The sequence below is a fragment of the Crinia signifera genome, chromosome 7 (assembly GCF_055691185.1).
Source record: "Crinia signifera chromosome 7, ASM5569118v1, whole genome shotgun sequence".
NCBI lineage: Eukaryota > Metazoa > Chordata > Amphibia > Anura > Myobatrachidae > Crinia > Crinia signifera.
This window is the reverse complement of record NC_139223.1, coordinates 13717511-13741695: the sequence shown is the minus strand read 5'-3', so window position 1 is coordinate 13741695 and position 24185 is coordinate 13717511. Positions and strand designations below refer to the sequence as shown.

The window sequence follows — 24185 nt, the reverse complement described above, 5'->3', positions numbered from 1 at the left end:
ATCTGTACCTGGCACTACATGGGGAATGCAACTTTATTCCTCCCCACATCTCATACATTAATAGTACAGTAAAGAAACCTTATAGCATCAAATGGGAAAAATCTTATTTACCAAAGCTGAGGGACATTATAATTGGAGGCGGGTGAATGTTAGACTGTGCCACAGATTGTTAAATGTTGTGCTGTGGCAGAATCATCCGCTGTGAGTACATACTTATCCCTTGGTTTGCCTAATTGCACATGGTGCATAATGTAGACATCTCATCAATGCTGTAAACGTCATTATCGCATTGTCTTCTCTCGTACACCGGCTTGTGCATAGTACACAGCCAGGACAACCAGCACTGCAGATCTTTCCAGCCCTCGTCCACATGACCTGCCAGTTCCCAGATGTAGTTACATATGACCATAGAGAGGGATGCCAACATCTACACAAGGCAGCTTCCAGTCACTGCCCCTCACCTATGGGAGATGCATAAAACATGTTCTATATCCCACCTCTATAATAGCCAACCAAGAAAAGCCTCCATAGTTATTATCAGTGTTGTGAGGCCCTGTGTGCCTCATGCTGACATCAGCCAGTGGAGGGGTTTGGTGAAGCAGCAATAGTAACAGGGTAGACTGGTTTGGCAGAATGATCCTTACCAGTTCCACTTCATACCAGTTCCCAGCTGCTGCTGCGACATCATTATGTAACAGCCAAAATCCGTACATAACACATGACTAACGCAGTGTTCACCTCCAGTCAGGGCAACCACGCGTCCGTAACAATCACCTTTGTGCAAGGACAATGCCGGCTTGGCTTCTGTGACCAATGTGCTCCTCACTGGTGCATAAAGCCCAGATTATACATTAAACTAGATTATTCATAGACTGCCTAAGCGTTCCCAACTACAAGACTCCAAATACACCGACATGACAGGTTTCGCATATTCCACTGCTTACAGCGGGCAGTACTAATCTCACTGGTTAGACTGTGAGAGCACCAGGAAAACATGCACTGCCAGGTTTCTGAGATGATAAACGAGACATAGCAATCATATCCACCATAAATCACAGCAGCCAGAATTTTGAGACATCAGTTTCCGTTCTATAAAAGCCTTAAAATTAACTTCTACACCACCGCCCTCCCCCACCAAAACCCAAGCATGCTGCATATCACACAATGTAAGGAAATGTTCACACAAGGTCATTGTTTAATAAGCAAGGACTTTACAAAGACAGGTAAAATTCACAGCGCACTGCGGAGGTAATACAAAGTACATTAATTCAGAACAGCAAGAATCCATAGGATACAGTTCATATTTTAAAAAAACAAACAAAAAAAAAACAAAGTAGAAATAATGAGAACAGCTAATATGGCCGCTCGCGTCTGTCTTGTCGGTGGTCACCTCTGAAATAGAAACAATATGGCGTCACACACAGAACAGGCTCTACCAGCGTCAGACATTTCTACCTCAGGATTACAACCCACCTGGAATCCATTTTGCCTGGTCCAAAGCCACCACGGTCACCACCTCGTCCACCCCGGAACCCTCCTCTGTCACCACCTCTTCCTCGGAAGCCGCCTCGGTCAAAACCACCACGTCCTCCGCCCCTTCGTTCTTCACCAAAACCACCACCACCTGAGAGATTACGGCAAGGTTCAGTAAAGTCATCTACAGAATGATTATTCCATTATAAGAGGTTAAAAGGATTGCTCACCCATGTGGGCACCACCTGGCCCTCCAGGCCCATCAGGCTTTGGAGCCTTGCACTGGTTGCACTCGTTCCGCCATGAGAAATTCATGTTCTCACAAGTCCTGCAGGAAGGAACGGGGATTGTGAGAACGCCCAAGCAAGGGAAAGCCCTACTACATGTAGAATGCCCCCAGCAACTATGACTTACGGGTTAGGACATTTCCAGTCTCCAGCTCTTTGCTGTCCTCCACCTCCACTGGGGTAGCCGCCACCACCAGCTCCGCGGCTATTGTTTCCTCCGGTTGGGCCGCCACCACCAAATCCACCACGCGTCATAGGGCCTTTCAGACAAAGAAACCAATAAAGCAAGTGTACAGAGCACCAAAGCATGGTCCTTACCGAGCACTAGACCACCTCCCCCATCCTCTACCCAGGTTCCCTCCCGCCTCCCTGTCCTCTATCCTCTGCCACTACCACCACCCACGTAACATACTACCAACCATTACCCACCTCCCCGTCCTCTACCTCTGCCATTAGCACCACCGCCACGGCTTGTGAAGTCTGCCCTCCGTGTCGCAAAGGAGACCTTTATTGGGTTACCAGAGAACTCTTTCCCTGAAAATGAAACACGTTTGCATTGGTACAGTTGACAGCTGCATCTATACACTCAACATCCAAACATAAGGCAATAAACTGTAGAGAACATAAAAGCATCAATATAATAGTTTATTCTTAAAATTCAGATAGCAGTACAGTTTTAAGGATAGCCATTTTTGAGCAGAGGTGACTTAGTCATTAGATTTAACCATCTGAGCTAAACCAAGGATATCCTTAAAACCATGAATGCACTGAACAACCACAGAAAGTAGTTACAACTAGGCAGTGAACAGAAAATGAAAGCACCTATGCAATGAATACTGCAGCAAGGGTATGTGTGGGCCAGCCAATCGCTCAGGCTACAGTGCTCAGTGCAGCTCATCAAGCTGTCAGTGACAGAAGCATAGAACTGATGATGGGGAACTAATCAGGAACCACAGGTGGCTGAACATTCAGCCTATCAAATGCATAGCAGACTGAAGTTAGCTCATCTGCTACTATACTCTACGTCAGGGGTTCTCAATCTCGGTCTTCAGGACCGTTTCCAGGTTACCCGCTAGGTGCATTCTCATTGACACGTTTTAAAAGTTCCACAGGTGGAGCTAATTATTTTACTGCACCAGCATATATCTCTCTACTTATCACAAAATATCTCCCATCTCGACCACTGCGCTCTGCACAAGATCTGTGTCTCTTCTGAACGGATCACTAGCTCCCATTCACTATCCTATGGAATGCCCGCCCATGCACAGTAATACTCTCCACTAGCCTCCAAACCTTCATGTGTTTCATGAAAACTCACCTCTTCAGGCAACCATATCATATATATATACCGCACACATTACCCTCTGAGGCACTTATGTATTCTATAGCTTTCCTTCTGGACTTGTAACTTGGTGGGACTGCTAGGTTATTACTGGTGCCTGTCCTTGTGTTTTCCTTCTATGTCCCTATAGATTGTAAGCTTGCAGTAGGGCCCTCTAACCTCCAAGTCTGTCTGTTACCCAGTTTGTTTTATCACTGTCTACTATTGTAAAGCGCAACGGAATCTGCTGCGCTATATAAGACACTAACGGAATCTGCTGCGCTATATAAGACACTGTAACGGAATCTGCTGCGCTATATAAGACACTGTAACGGAATCTGCTGCGCTATATAAGACGCTGTAACGGAATCTGCTGCGCTATATAAGACACTAACGGAATCTGCCGCGCTATATAAGACGCTGTAACGGAATCTGCTGCGCTGTATAAGACGCTGTAACGGAATCTGCTGCGCTGTATAAGACACTGTAAATAAATAATAAATAATACTGTGAGACCTGCAAAACATGCACGGTGTAAATGGGCATATCATTGGCATGTGATACTATATATATTGTGTGATAGTTTTAAGGAACTTATTTCTAGTCGCACTCTGTAGGTCTTTCAATCTTATCAGTGTATACATAAGTGTCACCACATAACTGACCACAAGAAAAGCAGGTAAGCATATTTCCTATTTTAAAGTTAGAAACTCCAGCATACTATATAATCTGAGATATAGAAAACCACTGGCATCAAAGACAGCTGCACCTGGGCACCAAGTGACCGCCCAGAAGACAGCTGCACCTGGGCACCAAGTGACCGCCCAGAAGACAGCTGCACCTGGGCACCAAGTGACCGCCCAGAAGACAGCTGCACCTAGGCACAAAGTGACCTCCCAGAAGACAGCTGCACCTGGGCACCAAGTGACCGCCCAGAAGACAGCTGCACCTAGGCACAAAGTGACCTCCCAGAAGACAGCTGCACCTGGGCACCAAGTGACCGCCCAGAAGACAGCTGCACCTAGGCACAAAGTGACCTCCCAGAAGACAGCTGCACCTGGGCACCAAGTGACCGCCCAGAAGACAGCTGCACCTGGGCACCAAGTGACCGCCAAGAAGACAGCTGCACCTGGGCACCAAGTGACCTCCCAGAAGACAGCTGCACCTGGGCACCAAGTGACCTCCCAGAAGACAGCTGCACCTGGGCACCAAGTGACCTCCCAGAAGACAGCTGCACCTGGGCACCAAGTGACCTCCCAGAAGACAGCTGCACCTGGGCACAAAGTGACCGCACAGATGACAGCTGCACCTGGGCACCAAGTGACCGCCCAGATGACAGCTGCACCTGGGCACCAAGTGACCGCACAGAAGACAGCTGCACCTGGGCACCAAGTGACCGCAGAGATGACAGCTGCACCTAGCTAAGTTACTGCCAAAAAGAAAGCTGCACCTAGCCACTAAGTGAATGCACAGACAGCTGCACCTAGGCACTAGGTGACCCCACAGATGACAGCTGCACCTAGCTAAGTTACTCCCAAGACTGCTGCACCTAGCCACTAAGTGACCGCATAGACAGCTGCACCTAGCCATTAAGTGACCGCTGCACCTAGCCACTAAATAATTGCAAAGATAATTGTTTATTTACATGGCGCCACAAGGGTTCCGCAGCGCCTAACACAAATGAGCAAAGAATACTAGAAAGATTGTGATTTACAGTACAAGTGCAAAGTAGAACAAGTACATGGTAAATAAAAAAAGACCGTTGCAGCAGCGGACACCGACGCAAATATAACAGTGGCAGAGATCTATTCTAAGAAAAGCACACGAGGAGAGAGGGTTGCACCTATGCAGAGGTACTCACCATCAAACCAATCAATAGCAGCCTTGGCTGATGGAGGGTCATCGAAGGAAACGGTAGCTTCTCCCTTCAGCTTGCCAGTCTCCCGGTCCGTGTACAGGTTGATCATTGGCTGGCCGGTCTTTTTGTTAGTCTGTTGGAATAAATATATTGTGAGATTCAGCTGAGACCTCAGGCTGCCCAGTGAGAAGCAGGTGCTTTACCAGTCCTCATAGCATCATACAGGATATTAGATGGCAGTGCCCGCTGGCAGAACAAGCAGTCGCTACAGCAGGAAAGGCCAATTACATAACTTCAGCATCAAATTGTTGAGATCCATGTGTTAGTGTCAAGTGCAACACACGGCGCTTCACTCACTAGATCAGACTACAAGTTACATTGCCAGGAGAACATGCACACTGACCTTTATGATTCCAATCTGCTTGAAGTATTCAGCGACTGCCTCCACTGTGACGTTTTCACCCAGGCCTTGGACGAAGATTGTGTTGTTGTCAGAGTTGTCCTGCTGTTCGGCTGGAATAGAATTAGCATCTTAGTGAGCGGGAACACAACAGGTCTTAGAGACTGGGGCCACCACACAGGGTCTTAGTGACCGGCAACACATCAGGTAGAGGGTGGAGCCAGCACGCACTTACCCATGTCATGTCTGGGTGGGCCGCCTTCACGTGGTCCTCCTGGGAAGAGGAGAGACAGCCATATCAGGCATGTGACATTGGAAACACAGTAACGCACACAACCCCTCCATATATACACAACCACCTATGTTCATTTTCACACTGAGTGCTTACAGCCTGGGCAACAGACGTTTCACTACTGTACTTACAGCCTGGGCAACAGACATTTCACTACTGAGTATTTACAACCTGGGCAACAGACGTTTCACTACTGGGTATTTACAGCCTGGGCAACAGACGTTTCACTACTGAGTACTTACAGCCTGGGCTACAGACGTTTCCACTACTGAGTACTTACAGCCTGGGCTACAGACGTTTCCACTACTGAGTACTTACAGCCTGGGCTACAGACGTTTCCACTACTGAGTACTTACAGACGTTTCAGTAATTTATTGGTAATTGTGTTCCTGCCTATAGGCCCAGACTAAGCCATTTCCAGGAGCGGTCAACCAACCTTAATATATAGGCAACCATACCAAAAGTGTTGTACCCTACTGCACACTACGACATTTGTAATAATATACCATGACCGTACTTGGTGCCTATTACGCACTGTCTAGCCAAATATTCACACAGTAGACCCACATCGGGGTTTGAATGACACCTGATATCATTGAAGTTCCGGAACCATTGTTTTTAATTCATCTTGAACCAGTTTTTGTGAAGTTAACTACCCAGTGACAGTATTACCACCTAATGTCATCTTTTGTTTACCATATAAACCTTTCATTAGTTTCAGATATTACTACTTTTATCTTACACCTTTTGTCAGGACTTTTTTTTCTTTTATTACCGGTTTGAGCTTTGATTACCACCGACATGCATATACCATTTCCTTCTGCCCAAATATTAAACCAGAGTCCCCAGCAGCTTCACCCAAACCAGCGGTTGCATTGTAAAAAATGTGTTTACTTGACCAAAACAAAGACTGAACACAGAAATAAAAGTGCACGGGCAGCGACAGTGGAATGTAGCCATCCTCACGCCCACACAGGACCCCCTCCCCATCCTGGGTATGAATGGCCGCAAATAAAATGAACAGTACAATTGGTGTTGGAGATTTGCAACTCTTCACTTACCAAGGAATTTACCGAATGATCCCCGCTCACCACCGCTGAGAAGACAATTAGGAGAAATTGAAGCTTTTGTTTTGAGACTCCGAGACTACAGAAGATCCTATTCCGTGATACACACAGTGCCTAGGTGCGCAAGTTACTGTTACTACTACCACACTGGCCATCTCGATGCTATATGGAGCCTCCGTTTCACTTTCTGCCACTTTGCGGCATTGTTAAGGAGCCTCCGTTTCACTTTCTGCCACTTTGCGGCATTGTTAAAGGACACTTAATACAAGTTTGCGATTTGCCTCCTGGAGGCTGATTAACCACTTATCTCACAGCAGTGCAGATACCATTATTTTTTTTTCTATGAGATTTCATTGCTGTACCAAAGGTTTACATGTATTTGTGAGCAGTGTAACCAAGCACCATTGCTTAAGATGAGTGCACATCAGTCTGTCTGTATAACGCTAAACTTATGTCTAAGATTGTGCAGATAAAGCTAGAGTGAAAGCTGACGACACCTTGAAAACCTGTAGCACATAAAATGCAGAGTTTGTTAACACAAAGCAGAGCAACACAGCAAACATGATTTGTCAGTTGTATTCCTATCCCTGCGGCAGCCTACTTCCATACTCACCTCATCCTGCATGCTTTCCCTACCCCAACCCCCGCTCCCAACACAATACAGAACGCAGTATACACACATCGTCACACAGACACCTAACAACCTTAGCCTTTGTGGAAGGACAGAACCCTCTCGTGGTAACTTATTGGCAGAGAATTATCAGAACCAAGATATTTTGTTCCTAATACAACTATTAATTCAGATACGGTCAAACTCTTAGCCCAGTTTGGTTTTGAGAACATCTTATACCTTTGAACATTAACTCCGTAATATGAAACATTGTAATGGTTAAACCTCTTATCAGAATATAAGTTACATATATACTAAGTACCGTATTATATAGACCTACGTATTGTACACATCTGATTTCTGTACTCGTGTTGCACAGGATTATTGCATGTGTCACCTTGTCACCTCTGATTACTCAATAACCATTTTTATCATCCGATTGGAAAGGTTTGTGTTGTACACCATTACAGACCGATATATTATATTACACGTATTACTGTAACACATCCTGCCTATAGGTCCCGCAGATCGGGGTGCTTATGATTTACACAGAACCTTTGTTGCAAACCTCTAGGACACTAAACACCTAATGCAGACGCCCTATCTGGTCACATGACACCACATTCCTTTATAGGGGTGTCAGATTGCAGCCAATGTAAGTGGGAGGCTTGTGGATTATACAGTACCATCCCTCCGGGTCACACTCACGCTCTCACATACACACACCAAAGTCAGATACCTACCCCATGCCGCCTCTCGCTCCACGGGTCCCTCTGCCGCCTCTGTCAAAGCCTCCGCGGCCACCGAACGATCCACGTCCTCTGCCCCGACTGTCTGGCCCACCGTAGCTGCCCTGATCAGAGGCACCATAGCTGCTGCCTCCACCTACGGAAGGGGAGTCCTGATTGTAGCTGCCAGCTGCGGGGAAGACAAAGGCACCAGAATATTTATCTGTCCTTGTACCGAAGGGAACACAAGACAAGAACATGCAGTACAACACGGACACGCGGTGACCTACCGCTTCCGCTGCTGTACTGGGACGGCTGCTGCTGGCCATATCCCCCCTGAGGAGAACTGTAGCTGGACTGCTGCCCGTAGGTACTGGACTGAGAACCACCATAACCACCTTGGCTCTGCTGCCCGCTGTAGCTGGACTGGCTTCCGTAGCTGCTCTGTTGGCTGCCATAGCCCCCACTGCTCTGCTGTCCGTAGCCGCTGCCCTGCTGCTCTGACTGGTAGGATGAGGGCTGAGAGCTGCTGCTGTAGCTGGCAAACAAAGAGACCAATTAGGAGACCATCCAATTGTCAGAGACAGAACAATGTGACTATGCCCGTGGTCACTGGAACCCACCTTCCTGTATTGCTGCTGGCTGGCGGCTGCTGCTGGCTGTAGCTGGAATAAGATGACTGGGATGACTGCTGCCCTCCGCTGTATGGGGCCTGTGAACTGCTGTAGTTGCTGGAGCCGTAGCTCTGAGGTGCTGACTGGGAGCTGTATCCAGCTGTAGAACACAGAGACCATCACTAACTGCACTAAGACAGACCAGCGCCAGTTAAGCTGGGTACACATATGTACAATTTCCTTTTTCTTGCGACCGTTCGATCGACCGAATACACGTTCGGCCGTCCAAAATATACGACCGATCTGCGCGTACACATATGTACAATTTTTACTTGCGACGTCCGATGTACTCCCGTCCAAACAATCGCAAGAAGAAGTATATGAGAGACCCTGTAACCCTTTGCCTGCTGTTTTAACTAATGTGTTTTTAATGCCTCACTGCTCAACACTTTAGACGCATCACTTTAAGACATTAATCAATGTTGAAGTTTTAATAGTGTGTTATGGTGCCCTGAAAAGAGCTTCCAGCCCACTCTATTAAAACTTCAACATTGATTAATGTCTTAAAGTGATGCGTCTAAAGTGTTGAGCAGTGAGGCATTAAAAACACATTAGTTAAAACAGCAGGCAAAGGGTTACAGGGTCTCTCATAATGCAGCATACCACCGTGCTTTGTCAAACTGTCAAGCATATCGATCGAACGTGCATACACACTTCACTTTTGTTCCGATATGGAGCCGTCCTGTCGGATGAAATATTAAGCAGCAAAGAACCTTCGACCGACCGACCGTGGACGGCCAAGAGCGTTTTTGGCCGTTTATCGGTCGCACAGCAGCAATTGGGACAGCGTACACACCTATACAATCGAACGGCCGTTTGCCCCCAGATTGGAAGAACGGCCCGACGATTGTATATATGTGTACCCAGCTTAAGGGGCCGCACTCTGCATCGTCACTACTTACAGCTCTGATCCTGTCCATAGGATGACCCGTATCCTCCGCTCTGACCGTAGGAAGAGGAGCCGCCGGCAGACTGGCCATATCCGCTGTAGCCCCCCTGCTGGCCGTAGGACTGGCCGCCCTGCTGGGAAAAGCTCTGTGCTGGCTGGGAAGGGTACGCCCCATACCTGAAGGCAAAGAATCAACAGGGGCAGGGGTAAGATGGAGAACATAGGAAAAAGTACTACCGCACACACATCCCCTGAACTAACACCACCCCCACAATACTGAACCACAACTTCTACTCACATCCCTTCCCTGGCAGACACGCACACCCCCCCCCCCCCCCCCCATATACACAGATGGTACTTACCCTTGGCTGGCTTGTGGTGTGTAATCTGCAAGAAAGAAGACACATCAGTTTGTGAAGCCACCAGCGGGCAGGTGATTACCCATTAGCGGCATTGGCAGTTCCTGCAAGTGCCACTGTATAAACCCCCAAGTACACAGTCAGTGGGTGGAATACAATTACTGAGTTCTAAGCTGGGTACACACTGGCCGATATCTGCATTAAGGAGTAGAGGGGTGGGTTATATAATGGTTTACCCCTGAGTAGGAGGCACTATGTATATGTAGTGATGCCTTACTCCTGGTCAGGAGGATGATATATCCCATGATGCATTACCCGACCAACCCAGGTGGGGGGATTATATACACCAAATAACAGATTAGCCCCGGATTAGGGGACGGATCATATATACCCCATGATGGATTACATAGCACACGCCATTACTCCTGGGAAGTGTACAGTATTTGGGGCAGGAGGGAGGATTATATACCACATGTAGTATTACCTCTGTTGGCAGCACCATACACGTTGCACACAAGATATAGGATCACAGAACTGAACATTACAGCAACATCTACAGAGCCCAGGTAACAATAGTACACAATACAGCTGGTGCATGATGGATGGGCAGGAGGGGGATTCTATACCACATGAGGGGTAACCCCAGGAAGGAAGATTACACACCCCACGAGGGGTAGCCCCGAGGAAGATTATACACCCCATAAAGGGGTAGGATTATACACCCCATAAAGGGGTAGCCCCGGGGGAGGATTATACACCCCATAGAGGTGTAGCCCCCGGGGGAAGATGATACACCCCATAGAGGTGTAGCCCCCGGGGGAAGATGATACACCCCATAGAGGGGTAGACCCCAGGGGAGGGTTATACACCACACGAGGGGTAGCCCCCAGGGAGGATTATACACCACACGAGGGGTAGCCCCCGGGGGAGGATGATACACCCCATAGAGGGGTAGCCCCCAGGGGAAGATGATACACCCCATAGAGGGGTAGCCCCCAGGGGAGGGTTATACACCACACGAGGGGTAGCCCCCGGGGGAGGATGATACACCCCATAGAGGGGTAGCCCCCGGGGGAGGATGATACACCCCATAGAGGGGTAGCCCCCGGGGGAGGATGATACACCCCATAGAGGGGTAGCCCCCAGGGAGGATTATACACCACACGAGGGGTAGCCCCCAGGGAGGATTATACACCACACGAGGGGTAGCCCCCAGGGAGGATTAAACACCCCACGAGGGGTAGCCCCGGGGAAGATTATACACCACACGAGGGGAGGATTATACATCCCACCAGAGGTAGCCCCGGGGAGGATTACACACCCCACGAGGGGTAGCCCCGGGGAAGATTATACACCACACGAGGGGAGGATTATACATCCCACCAGAGGTAGCCCCGGGGAGGATTACACACCCCACAAGGGGTAGCCCCGAGGAAGATTACACACTCCATAGAGGGGTAGCCCCCGGGGGAGGATGATACACCCCATAGAGGGGTAGCCCCCGGGGAGGATGATACACCCCATAGAGGGGTAGCCCCCGGGGAGGATGATACACCCCATAGAGGGGTAGGAGGGAGGATTACACACCCCATAGAGGGGTAGCCCCCGGGGGAGGATGATACACCCCATAGAGGGGTAGCCCCCGGGGAGGATGATACACCCCATAGAGGGGTAGGAGGGAGGATTACACACCCCATAGAGGGGTAGCCCCCGGGGGAGGATTACACACCCCATAGAGGGGTAGCCCCCCGGGGGAGGATTACACACCCCATAGAGGGGTAGCCCCCAGGGAGGATTATACACCCCATAGAGGGGTAGCCCCCAGGGAGGGTTATACACCCCACAGAAGGGTAGCCCCCAGGGAGGATGATACACCCCATAAAGGGGTAGCCCCCAGGGAGGATTATACATCCCACCAGAGGTAGCCCCGGGGAGGATTATACACCCCACGAGGGGTAGGCCCGGGGAAGATTATACACCCCATAGAGGGGTAGCCCCGGGGAAGATTATACACCCCACCATGTACTAACCCTCCGGCTCGGGGACTGGTACATTGTATGATGTACCGGGAGAGATTGTGCTAGATTATATAAAAGGTTCCCATGGTAACAATAACCCCAGGGTCCCCCATATCTGCCCGGTAACACCCGCACCGGGCCCCCACCATCCACCCCGCGAAATGGCGCCGCCCTGCACCACAAAATGGCCGCCGTGCCGCAATGCGCAGAGAGGACAAAGGAACCCCCTATTCCCGGGCACGGTACGTAGAGGAGAGCCCGGGGTGATAACAACCGTGCACAGCCGCACAAACCGCCCTAGTTCTTACCGTTCGCTGCCATATTGTCCCGATCTCAGTGACTCAGACTCCGACAACCTCACAGTCCGCGCTGCAGTATGCACTGGCCGGGGCGGCGCCGCCGCAGCCTTCTATATGCACTCAGGACGTACCATCCTGCCGGCCGCGGCGAGGGGGGGAGCGGGAGCGCTGGGCGGGGGGAGGGGGTGATACTAAGCCGGGCTGGGCGGGTCACACGCTATATGGGTGGGGGGTGTTATTACCGGGGCTGGTATAGCCGGGTGTCCCAGCATCCTATATCATTATATAAGCATAGTAGGGGTGTGACCATATGGTACAGTCCATGGCTTATATAACGGTTTCTATGGCACATTATATCCCTATAGCAAATATTATATTATATTTATATCCCATTATTATATATTATTACTACTACACACAGCTTCCTGCATTCATGTTCTGTCAGCACAATCCTCCTGTCCGGGCTGGGGGTTCTCTTCGTTCTGGGTACCATGACTACCGGGCAGCCATCTTGTCATTGTTCCAACCAACTACTGTCCAGTATCATCATAATAATAATAATAATAATAATAATAATAATAATAATAATAATATAATATATACTTCCTCATCTCTGCGACCACCACTTATGCCAGTTATGGTAGCTGCTTCGTGAATCGCCATTGTCCCCTCACGGGCTCGCTCCGCTTGCCACGCTTTGGACTCCGTGGCTCGCTTTGCTCGCCACACCTTTACTAAAGGTAATGGATGGTGGCGTGGACCCCGAAAATAACCCTCGCGGCTCGCCGTATGCTACATAAATTCTGTAGCGTAAGCGGTGGCCGCAAAGATGAGGAAGTATCAATAATAATAATAACCACCCCCAACATATAGCAGCTGGTGTGTTTATGTCCGCCATTGGGTTGACATTGTCTAGGGTGACTGGTTGCTATGGGCACTTCCCTTTTAGAAGCTTTAGTAAATTGACCCCATTGCTCTGTGTCCATCACTCTCTTACAGACGTTACTGCCTAGTAAGCTCTGACCACCATTGGGTATATTTCCTATATGGTGCTGATCACTGCCTCGCAGTGCTATGGGCATATGGGGAACCCAAACAGGCTGCAGGATAGATGCATCTGTCGTGCTACTTATGGGGTGCTTGGTTATGCACCAGGTGGGAGATGTAGCAACTTGTTACTTACTCTGCTCTAAGAGACATCCTGCCATCGCCACGTATCGCCGCGATGCAGTGTGCAGGACATACTACAGAACCCCCCACCCCTGGGGGGGCTCTACCTATCCCAGCAGCCTGTTCTAATGCCATATGGGGCCCAATTCAGAAACATTTGCAAAATTTGCAGCCCTGCCAATTATCGAATGACCGTGCACATGCACGGATCGTAGTGCGCATGTGCGAGCCAATTGTGGGAAGGAAGCTAGCGATTAATTTTCACCGTTGGCCTTTCACAACTTGATTGACAGGTGGAATGCCAGCATTTTTGGAAGTACCCTAGAAAACGTAGGTGGCTCCTGGCCATTGGGAGGGAGGAACGCTGACGTTATCTCCCCACAGCCTTCGGGTCAACCTAGACTTACTCTGGCTGCGATCGCATTCGGGCACAGGGATGGGGTTTGCCTCTGGCCGTGCAGCGTTTACCTGGTTGCTAAACACTCCGAAGATACGCAGCCCAGCGATCAGGTGTGAATAGTAGTGCAGCTTGGAACCCCAGCTTATTATTGCAGCCTTAGGAGCCTGTTTATCAATGATCGTATTTGCAATGTGATCTGGGTACGATCTCTGGTAACTGTGCTGTAACAGCTGTTATTGCTGCGAGAGCCCTCAGACTGCGTTCACACCCTTTGTTTACAGTAAACCAGTGTCCTTTCTGTTAGGGTGGGGATATGCCTCACACATATAGTGATGTTACAGGGGAACAATGGCTGCCAGGGGTGGGGCTGTCCCAGTCATTGTACTCAGAATAGGCTCAGGAAGTGGCTGCAATCTGTGATTCCCCTTCCTACTGATACTGACACCAGAAACCTTTCTAAGACTAGGGGCGAGATGTATTAAACGGAAAATGCGGTAAAACCCTGGTTTTACCGCATTTTCCTATGTATCAAAACCCGGCAGCACCGATACCGCATTGTAAGGTTTCGCCACCTTTGGGTGGCGATACCCTATAGAAGCCTATGATCTTCTTTTCGCCGCCCGCCGCCTCCGACGCAAACACGCCGCCTTGTCGACCCCCCCTCTCCCCCTCCCTCCAGCTTACCTTCCTGAAAGAAGGAGGAGGCGCCGGGGACAGCCTGCTTAGCTGTCCCCGGCGTGAGGGGAGCAGGATGCGGCAAGAAGGTGATGGAGACCCCCCCCACACCACAGTACAGGGCGGGCGGCGAAGGGCGGCGATGTATTTTAATACATCCCACCCTAGGAGGGGTCAATTTAATAAGATGGCAGTTCTATTGAAGATGGGTGTTGCCCATAGCAACAGATAGAAACAGGCTGATCGGGGCCAGAGCTGACGTCACATGCCTTCCCTTCAAATGCCTGGGCATGCCTTTGTTTTCCCTGACACTCCCAGAAAACATCCGGGTACCACCCACAAATGCTGGCCTGGCAGCTCTGTAACACTGCCCAGCATTTAGGAGCTACATGCAGAAGCAGTCAGTATTTACGCTGCACGCAGAAGAAATGTGCACAGGGACATTTAAGAGCATCCTTGCTGGGAGGCTACCGAAAATCAGGTGATGCTTCGGCCCCCCAGAAGCAGCATGACTAGAAGGCGCGCTGATGCTGGGAACGACTACACATGGGGACGGCAAGTGCAGGGGACCAAACAGCCTACATGGCTGATGCTGCCCAAAGGAGACAGGTGCGGCAGCGGAGCGCACCTCTACAACAGAGCCAACACCACATAGACAGGATTATACATCACTACACCTGTGTGGAAGCTGCTGGTTTCAATATGCTTGTTAATCTATTGGCCCCCAGTCCTTTAAGCTGCTGTGACAAACCACATTTCCCATAATTCCCCACTAATACTGACCACAGACCCCAAGCCACCATCATGAAGGACTTTTAGCATTAACTAGGATCTCCCGTAATTCATTTGCGGATCAAACTTTTAGCCACGCGGCTCCGAATTTATGGAACTCACTTCCCCGCACAGTTCAAGAGGCCACCACTCTACAATGCTTCAAAAACAGACTCAAGACTTTCCTGTTTATTCAAGCATTTTCTTCATTCCCTTAAGTATTGTTTAATGAAAATCTTTTCTGTCCTTTATTGTTCCTGAACTGTATTACATTCATTCTGTCTGTTAAGCGACTTGAGTCCTATTGGAGAAAGAGCGCTATATAAATACAATTATTATTATGCAGACAAACACCTCATTACCATAATCCCCTGAATATCTCACATATCCCCATCCCTCCCCCAGTGGAGTCCAGAAACACCCCAATATTTATTACACCCCCAAATAGCACCCAGTGGCGTAGCTACGCTGAGGCAGACCCTGCGGCTGCTTGGGGGAGTCAGTGCCGGCGGGGTCTGCCGTGGCCCCGGGTCCCGGATGCTGCTGCGGCAAGTGGCAGGCGTAGGAGCTACTGTCGTCTGCTTATGCAGCAGAGACCGGGCTCTGTAGCTGTGCACCTGCTGCCCTCTGCCTTCTCCCTCCAGACTGTGCACCACGGGCATTGGCGTGCACACTGTAATGTGCACAGCCGCACACCCCCGCAATCCTATCAGTGCCGGACCGTGCGGCCCGTGTCGCTGCTCCGTCGCCGGGCCATCCACTTCTGCTCACACACGGACATGCTGCTTCTAGCAGCCATCTGAGGGGCTGGCTCCTGGCGCTGGACTGCGGCCACTTCCTGTTTCCTGCCTCCCTCCCAGACACTGAGGAAACGCCAGCACTCCTGCAGCTGCCCAGGCCCGCCTCCGGCTCTTCCGTCTGCTGTGGTTGCCTGCACACAGGCAGGGCTCCCACAGCACCTGTCAGTGACCGTGCTACCCCACAGGACCACCACAGTGTTTCATAAAAGGTCAGGCAGGCCAGCAGCTAGTGGGTTCTAACGGCTGTCCCCCAGCTGGAGCATGTGGGGGTTGAGAAAGGGGGGAAGCCCATGGAGGGAGACGGTTTTAAAAGTTTAAATATTATTGGGGGGGAAATAAATGTAGTGTGTAGTAGTAAGTGGGGTGTAATGTAGTGTAGTGGTATAGTGCAGGGTGTAGGGGGATGTTGTGTAGCATATTGAGGAATGTAGTGTGGCATTTAGTGTAGTGGTATAGTGCAGGGGCCATGTGACTGAGATGATTGGCTCAAGAGTCGTCGCGAAATTTCAAATGCCCGAGCGCTGCTGGAGGCCTTGTAGCTGAAGCTCCGTAAGTGCAGGTTGTACAGGCATGGTGTCTCCCCCCTGATGGGTAACACTTGGGTGCGGACAGGGGAAGGGGGGGGGGTCATTTATTGTAAAGGGAAATGAAGGGGGCACTGGTGGAGCATTACAGTGTGTGTCATAATGTGTGAGGGGCATTACGGTGTGTGTCGCATAATATGAATAGTCATTATGGTGTGTGGAATAATGTGTAATGGGCATTACGGTATGTGGCATAAAGTGTAATGAGCATTACAGTGTTGAGCAAGGCCACACACCATTTTTGGAATGGACACACTATTGGTTTGTGCAAATACTTTTATTCTATATTTTGAACCTTTTTTGGGGGGTGGGGGGCACATATTTACTGTTCGCACTGGTAGCCAAAATGGTAAGAAACAGCCCTGTTTCTAATTGCCAAAATATGGGGGCGGCAACATTTCTAGTTCCGCCACTGATAGCTCCTCTCCTGTTTCTCTAACAGATGTCACAATGGGTACAGATGACTGCCCGCTGCTGGGCCTGGTACGCTGCTCTACGAGCCAGCACTGGTTGTTTGCCTGGGTGAGAGGAGGGGGAATGGGACTATGGCATGTCAACATTTTTTATGTGATAGGGTTTTTGGGGGTTCAATCGCACAAGACTTTGGCACAGAGATATGGAATAATTTGAAAGAGGCCCCCTGTAGGTAGCAGTATTGTTGAATAACAATAGGGGTGCAGGGGTGTGCAACCACGGACAATAATTTGGACAGAATATATTTGGAGACAGGGTAGGGATTGTCACGGTTGTGGTGCACCACAGAGAAATAACTGTTAGACTTTAAAATATACCTTTTATTAGGTTTATTTAAAACTGCGAAATATACAAACTAACATATAACATGAAACAGTGAGATACAGTGATGGTTAAAAACTGCACGTGCGGTATTGACATGCAATACCTCCCTGTGTGTGGATCACCTCTCCTTATATCACCTATTAGTACTGCCCTGCGTGTATCTGATGGCTTGATATAGCCTTTATAACAGATATCAGCGGGTTAAAGAATTTAGGTAAATAAACTGGGTGATGGTTGTTAGTGCCTTGGGGTGTCTGATTTTTTAATTAATTACGATAGTGTCTCTATGTCCGTGCCAGGGATGGCAGCAATCAATGATTTATCGGAGAAATTCTTTGGTGTGGAGAATAGTGAGTTGAAGTTGGATCAATGTCCAAATCTCCTGGTGTGTATGGCTTAAAGTGCGTTTTTGGAGCCAGATTGGATTGATTTCACCAATCTCAATTCTCCCAAGTATGTATGGTTTTATTTAATCCCACACATCCCAATTGGTTGGCTGGATTGGATTGCAAGTCCAGCTCTCTCAATGTGTGCGGATTAGTGCACATTCATTTTGTGCATATATGCATTCGATGTATTGCTGGTTGCTACTTGTAAGCCAATGATGGTTACCCCGTAGATGTAATATGAGGTTTTATTTGGGGGGATAATGTCCCAATTGGGTCCCCTCTCACGTTGGTCACAGAGATGTTTATTGCACTATCTCATCACACTCTATCATAAAGATTGATTGATTGCTTATTATTCCACCGTTACACGGACAGTATTTATCGCGGGTATATGTTGTATAGCGTCTGTTGAGTATTTATGCAGGTAGCCTGACCTATTCCAACCTCCTTGATAAATAGTCTGCTGTTGGAGTATTTACTTGCTCATAGCGAGGTTCTGCGGCAGTATAGGGGGACAGGTATATGTGTTTTCCTGTCCTGCTGCCAGAATCATCCCCCTTTTAAGGCAGTGTGTACCCTTACTCAGCATAAGTTTGTAACCGACTGTAAAGTTTAACCATCACTGTATCTCACTGTTTCATGTTATATGTTAGTTTGTATATTTCGCAGTTTTAAATAAACCTAATAAAAGGTATATTTTAAAGTCTAACAGTTATTTCTCTGTGGTGCACCACAACCGTGACAATCCCTACCCTGTCTCCAAATATATTCCAACCTTTTTTATGTGTCGGCCTATGGCCTGTCGACCTATAGTGGCCGACTTATTGACTGTCGACCTTCTTACTGTTGGCCCTATGACCCATACCAATGTACTAAATGGTATATTGTCATTAGGTCTACACATATAAGGTCAACATTGGGTCCACTACTGAAGGTCGACACATGAAACAGGTTGACATGGCTAAGGTCGTCAGGGTTAGAACGTCGACAAAAGCATTAGTTCGACAATGGCTAGGTTGACAGTCAAAAGGTCTACATGGGGTTTTTCACATGGGGCTTTTCGTCCTAATGCTTGTGTCAACCTTTCGACCTTAGCCATGTCGACCTATTTCATGTGTCGACTTAAGCCATGTCCACCTTCTATGGTTGACCCAGTGCATGTCAACCCAATATTGGGCAACCCATATTCTTACTAAACAGCAGATCCCTGGCTGGTGAGAGGACCTCTGCTGGCTGCACCTCATATTGCACCCCCTGGGGCATCCACATGCAAGTTATCATTATTATCCTTTATTTATATGGCGCCACAAGGGTTCCGCAGCGCCCAGTTACAGAGTACACATAATCAAACAGGAAAACAGTGACTTACAGTTACAGACAATACAGGACAAGTACAGGGTAAATGATTATAGGAACATCAGCCGATTACTGCAACATCAGTGACCAGGTGGCAGCACACAGCGAGCTATGGTGCAGTCGAAGACTACTGAACAGGGCCGGCGCCACCACTAGGCAGCTCTAGGCATTTGCCTAGGGCGCCGCCGCCGGCACCTGGAGGGCGGCAGTTCGCCCCTCACCCCCAGCGAACTGTGTAAAAAAATTGCTGCCCCGGCGTCCCTGCAGTGCTGGGGCGGTCAGGGGTGTCCGTGCCGTAGGGGTACCTGCGGCGCCGTCATGTGTGTAAAGCTGGCTGCGGCCGGCGGGGTCCCTGCAGTGAATAGAAAATAACTAGCGCTATGCGCGGCGGCGGCGCAGGAAACGCTAGTTATTTTCTATTCACTGCAGGGACCCCACCGGCCGCAGCCAGCTTTATACACATGACGGCGCCGCAGGTACCCCTACTGCACGGACACCCCTGACCGCCCCAGCACTGCAGGGACGCCGGGGCGCACATTTTTTCCACAGGTACCACCCCCCCTCCCTCCCCCCGGCACTGGGGCGCCCCCACCCCGACTCGCCTGGGGCGCTCCGGTGCCTTGCACCGGCCCTGCTACTGAAGTAAGAAAGGATAAGCACATGAGGTAAGAGGGCCCTGCTCGTGAGAGCTTACATTCTAAAGAGGGGGGGCAGACAGACAGGGGTGGAAATGACTTAGGCACAGTTTCCTCTAACCCAGGGCTGGGCAACACCGGCCCTCCAGATGTTGATGAACTACACATCCCAGCATGCCTTGCATCAGTTTCAGCATGGCCACATAGAAAAACTAATGCAAAGCATCCTGGGGTGTGTAGTTCATTAACATCTGGAGGGCCGGTGTTGCCCAGCCCTGGTCTAACCGCTGATGAGTTGTTTCGAGCGCAGAAGCCGCGGCGGCGGTATCACGTTTCTCCTTTGTGACAGATTTCTACGCCTACTGGTAATCTCCATTAAAGTGATGTTCAGTAAGTAAACCGCTTCCTAACTGTACTGACTCTCCAGGATATTAGTAACAATTGCGGGTGACTGAGAGCATAAGTCATAAATTGCATCTAATACAATACAGTTATACCCCGTTCTCACTGCAGGCAAATTCCCGGGTCTAGCACGTAGACCCGGAAATGTAACAAGTTTGATAGGTGCGCTACTATCTGCTGCTGGTACTGGGGTTGCCAGGCCCCAAAGATGTGGGAACAGAAGCAATATAGATGTACCAGCGCAGGCTGTAAAAAACCTAGGTAGAACGGTATCTTTTACAATATATTTATTAATAATGAAAATAAAAATAGCTGCATTTTAAATTCATGGAATTCCATATAAATAAAAACACAAGTTAACAATGAATGGGCATTCATTAACTCTTACATAGATATGTACTATATAGGCATATTACCAATTGGACATCAATGCAATAGTCTCCCAATATAGCAGCAGATTCTCAGGAGGCCAATAAGTCCCAACACAGGGTCCATAGATTGAACTAGGATTCCTCTGACAGGGTGATGGTATACCTGGATGACTGGGATGAGTCCTTAGCTGCCTCAGATGATTTCTTCCGGATGTAGTATTGTTTGGAGATTATAATGGACAAATAGATAGCTGTTGTCCGTGGTCCATAGGTGGCCTTGTAGTGATGATTGGAGTGAATGTCCAAGTAGCTCAACGCGTTTCCCTGGGATTATCCTCCCAGCTTCCTCAGGAGCAGTATGTAAATGTACCAGCCTGTGCCATGTATCCTGCCACCTCGGGGTAAATGTAACAGCCTGCGCCATGTATCCTGCCACCTCGTGGTAAATGTAACAGCCTGCGCCATGTATCCTGCCACCTCGGGGTAAATGTAACAGACTGCGCCATGTGTCCTACCACCTCGGGGTAATGTAACAGCCTGCGCCATGTATCCTGCCACCTCGGGTTAAATGTAACAGCCTGCGCCATGTGTCCTGCCACCTCGGGGTAAATGTACCAGCCTGCGCCATGTGTTCTGCCACCTCGGGGTAGTGTACCAGTCTGCGCCATGTATCCTGCCACCTCGGGGTAAATGTACCAGCCTGCGCCATGTGTTCTGCCACCTCGGGGTAGTGTACCAGTCTGCGCCATGTGTTCTGCCACCTCGGGGTAATGTACCAGCCTGCAACATGTATCCGGCCACCTCGGGGTAATGTAACAGCCTGCGCCATGTATCCGGCCACCTCGGGTTAAATGTAACAGCCTGCGCCATGTGTCCTGCCACCTCGGGTTAAATGTAACAGCCTGCGCCATGTATCCTGCCACCTCGGGTTAAATGTAACAGCCTGCGCCATGTGTCCTACCACCTCGGGGAAAATGTAACAGCCTGCGCCATGTATCCTGCCACCTCGGGGTAAATGTAACAGCATGCGCCATGTGTTCTGCCACCTCGGGGTAAATGTGCCAGCCTGCGCCATGTATCCGGCCACCTCGGGGTAATGTAACAGCCTGCACCATGTATTCTGCCACCTCGGGGTAGTGTACCAGTCTGCGTCATGTATTCTGCCACCTCGGGGTAATGTACCAGCCTGTGCCATGTATCCTGCCACCTCGCCATGTGTCCTACCACCTCGGGGAAAATGTAACAGCCTGCGCCATGTATCCTGCCACCTCGGGTTAAATGTACCAGCCTGCGCCATGTGTCCTACCACCTCGGGGTAAATGTACCAGCCTGCGCCATGTGTCCTACCACCTCGGGGAAAATGTAACAGCCTGCACCATGTGTCCTGCCACCTCGGGGAAAATGTGCCAGCCTGCGCCATGTGTTCTGCCACCTCGGGGTAAATGTGCCAGCCTGCGCCATGTATCCTGCCACCTCGGGGTAAATGTACCAGCCTGTGCCATGTATCCCGCCACCTCGGGTTAAATGTAACAGCCTGCGCCATGTGTCCTACCACCTCGGGGAAAATGTAACAGCCTGCGCCATGTATCCTGCCACCTCGGGTTAAATGTACCAGCCTGCGCCATGTGTCCTACCACCTCGGGGTAAATGTACAAGCCTGCGCCATGTGTCCTACCACCTCGGGGAAAATGTAACAGCCTGCACCATGTGTCCTGCCACCTCGGGGAAAATGTAACAGCAAGCGCCATGTGTTCTGACACCTCGGGGTAAATGTGCCAGCCTGCGCCATGTATCCTGCCACCTCGGGGTAAATGTACCAGCCTGTGCCATGTATCCTGCCACCTCTGGGTAATGCACCAGCCTGCGCCATGTGTTCTGCCACCTCGGGGTAATGTAACAGCCGGCGCCATGTATCCTGCCACCTCGGGGTAGTGTACCAGTCTGCCCATGGATCACCCAGAATATAGAGAGTGTCTAGGGCAGTGCTTCTCAAATTCGGTCCTCAGGACCCCACACATTTCACATTTTCCCGGTCACCCAACAGGTGCACTCATTACTCACTGACACATTGTAAAAGATCCACAGGTGGAGCTGATTATTTCAATTGATTCTGTGAGGAGACCTGGAAAACGTGCACTGTGTGGGGTCCTGAGGAACAACTTTGAGAACCTGTGGCCTAGTTAATTAGAGGGCAAGGAGGTGGCACATGTTGTCAAAATAACGGCATGCCCACACTGTGCCAATTCCAAAAACCGAGCAAACCTGGCAACCCCAGTTTTGAGTGAGGATGAAGGCTTCCACTAAATTGCCTTAATTCACAGTGGTTCCCTACCCTGGTCCTCAAGTACCCCCAACAGTGCATGTTTTCCAGGTCACCTGGCAGGTGCTCTCATTTTTCACTGACATTTTTAAAGACCACAGGTGGAGCTAATTATGTCACCTCTGATTCTGTGTTGAGACCTGGAAAACATGCACTGTTGGGGGTACTTGTGGACCAAGGTTGAGAACCACTGCTATAGGTAACAGTACAAGGGTGTAATATGTGAAGCCACCAGCAGAGGGAGCTCTGCCTCCAAACAGATGAGAAAGAGAAGGTCACTTAGTTGTTACAGGTTGAGTATCCCGTATCCAAAATGCTCGGGACCAGGAGAATTTTGGATAACGGATTATTCCGTATTTCGGAATATTTTAATATTTCAATGATGTATTTTGAAGTATCTTGCATTTATGCTGTATAAACACATAATATACACACAAATATATTTTATTACCACATAAAATACACACAAATATATTTTAATTGTTCAAAAAACAAGGTTTAAAAACGTGAAACAAAATGTGTGTACTATCTCAGCACTGAATTTGAATGCCAAGCAATCATTGTCTTGCACATATATAGTGCCAGTTACATATCATGTCCCCAGTGATGCTGTTACAAATGTCCCTAGTGAGTTTTTAGCAAAAAAATTTTTTTTTTTCACTTTCTGGAATGTCCGTATTTCGGAATAATTCGGATAACGGATATTCGGATACGGGATACTCGACCTGTATATGAATAGGGATGGCCGATGGTTGATATCGATGCCGATGACAGCTTGAGACATCGATGGTAGCATTATATACTGTAACAAACTATTAATAGTTTCAACATTATACTACTTTAATAATATCGCCGGTACATCATTTTGGCAAGGTAGTGGATGCCACAAACCTGAATGTGGCCCCGCCAAGACCGTCCCGTACATCACTAACTGCTGTGGGTACACAAAAATACATTGCCAGGTTCTCTGCCATTGTGGGTATCCCTTCCATGCCCACTCTTATAGGTAGATTGGAGGATTGTAGCAGTTATGGACCGTTCCAGGGGTCACTATAAATACATCTGTATACAGGGATCACCTGTACGCTCTCACGTGCAGGGCCCTCCTCCCTCCTGTGCTTCTCTTACACCATCATCCCCTCCCCACTGCCAACAGCGCCACCAAACCTTTGGATTCTGCCACCCTGCTGCTTATTTAGGTATTATGACCGCTGACACAGCAATGTCTATATACAGTGT

General features: G+C 49.2%; 1 protein-coding gene across 3 annotated transcripts; it reads right to left on the bottom strand.

The window, feature by feature from the left end:
* Nucleotides 1-1177: 1177 nt before the first annotated feature.
* On the bottom strand, nucleotides 1178-12407 carry FUS (FUS RNA binding protein). Of its 3 annotated transcripts, none has more exons than XM_083152347.1 (15): nucleotides 12285-12407; nucleotides 9962-9986; nucleotides 9613-9776; nucleotides 8660-8810; nucleotides 8327-8574; nucleotides 8052-8226; nucleotides 6693-6727; nucleotides 5575-5613; nucleotides 5343-5452; nucleotides 4943-5072; nucleotides 2190-2294; nucleotides 1888-2020; nucleotides 1704-1801; nucleotides 1474-1624; nucleotides 1178-1392 (listed from the first exon to the last, which is right to left on the bottom strand). In XM_083152347.1, exons 1-15 carry the CDS (start codon nucleotides 12295-12297, stop codon nucleotides 1353-1355), a joined length of 1617 nt encoding a protein of 538 aa, XP_083008473.1. In that variant the 5' UTR covers nucleotides 12298-12407; the 3' UTR covers nucleotides 1178-1352. The 3 variants fall into 3 exon arrangements, with proteins under 3 accessions (XP_083008473.1, XP_083008475.1, XP_083008474.1); XM_083152349.1 differs by having other exon boundaries at nucleotides 2205-2294; XM_083152348.1 differs by having other exon boundaries at nucleotides 8327-8568.
* Nucleotides 12408-24185: the final 11778 nt, after the last annotated feature.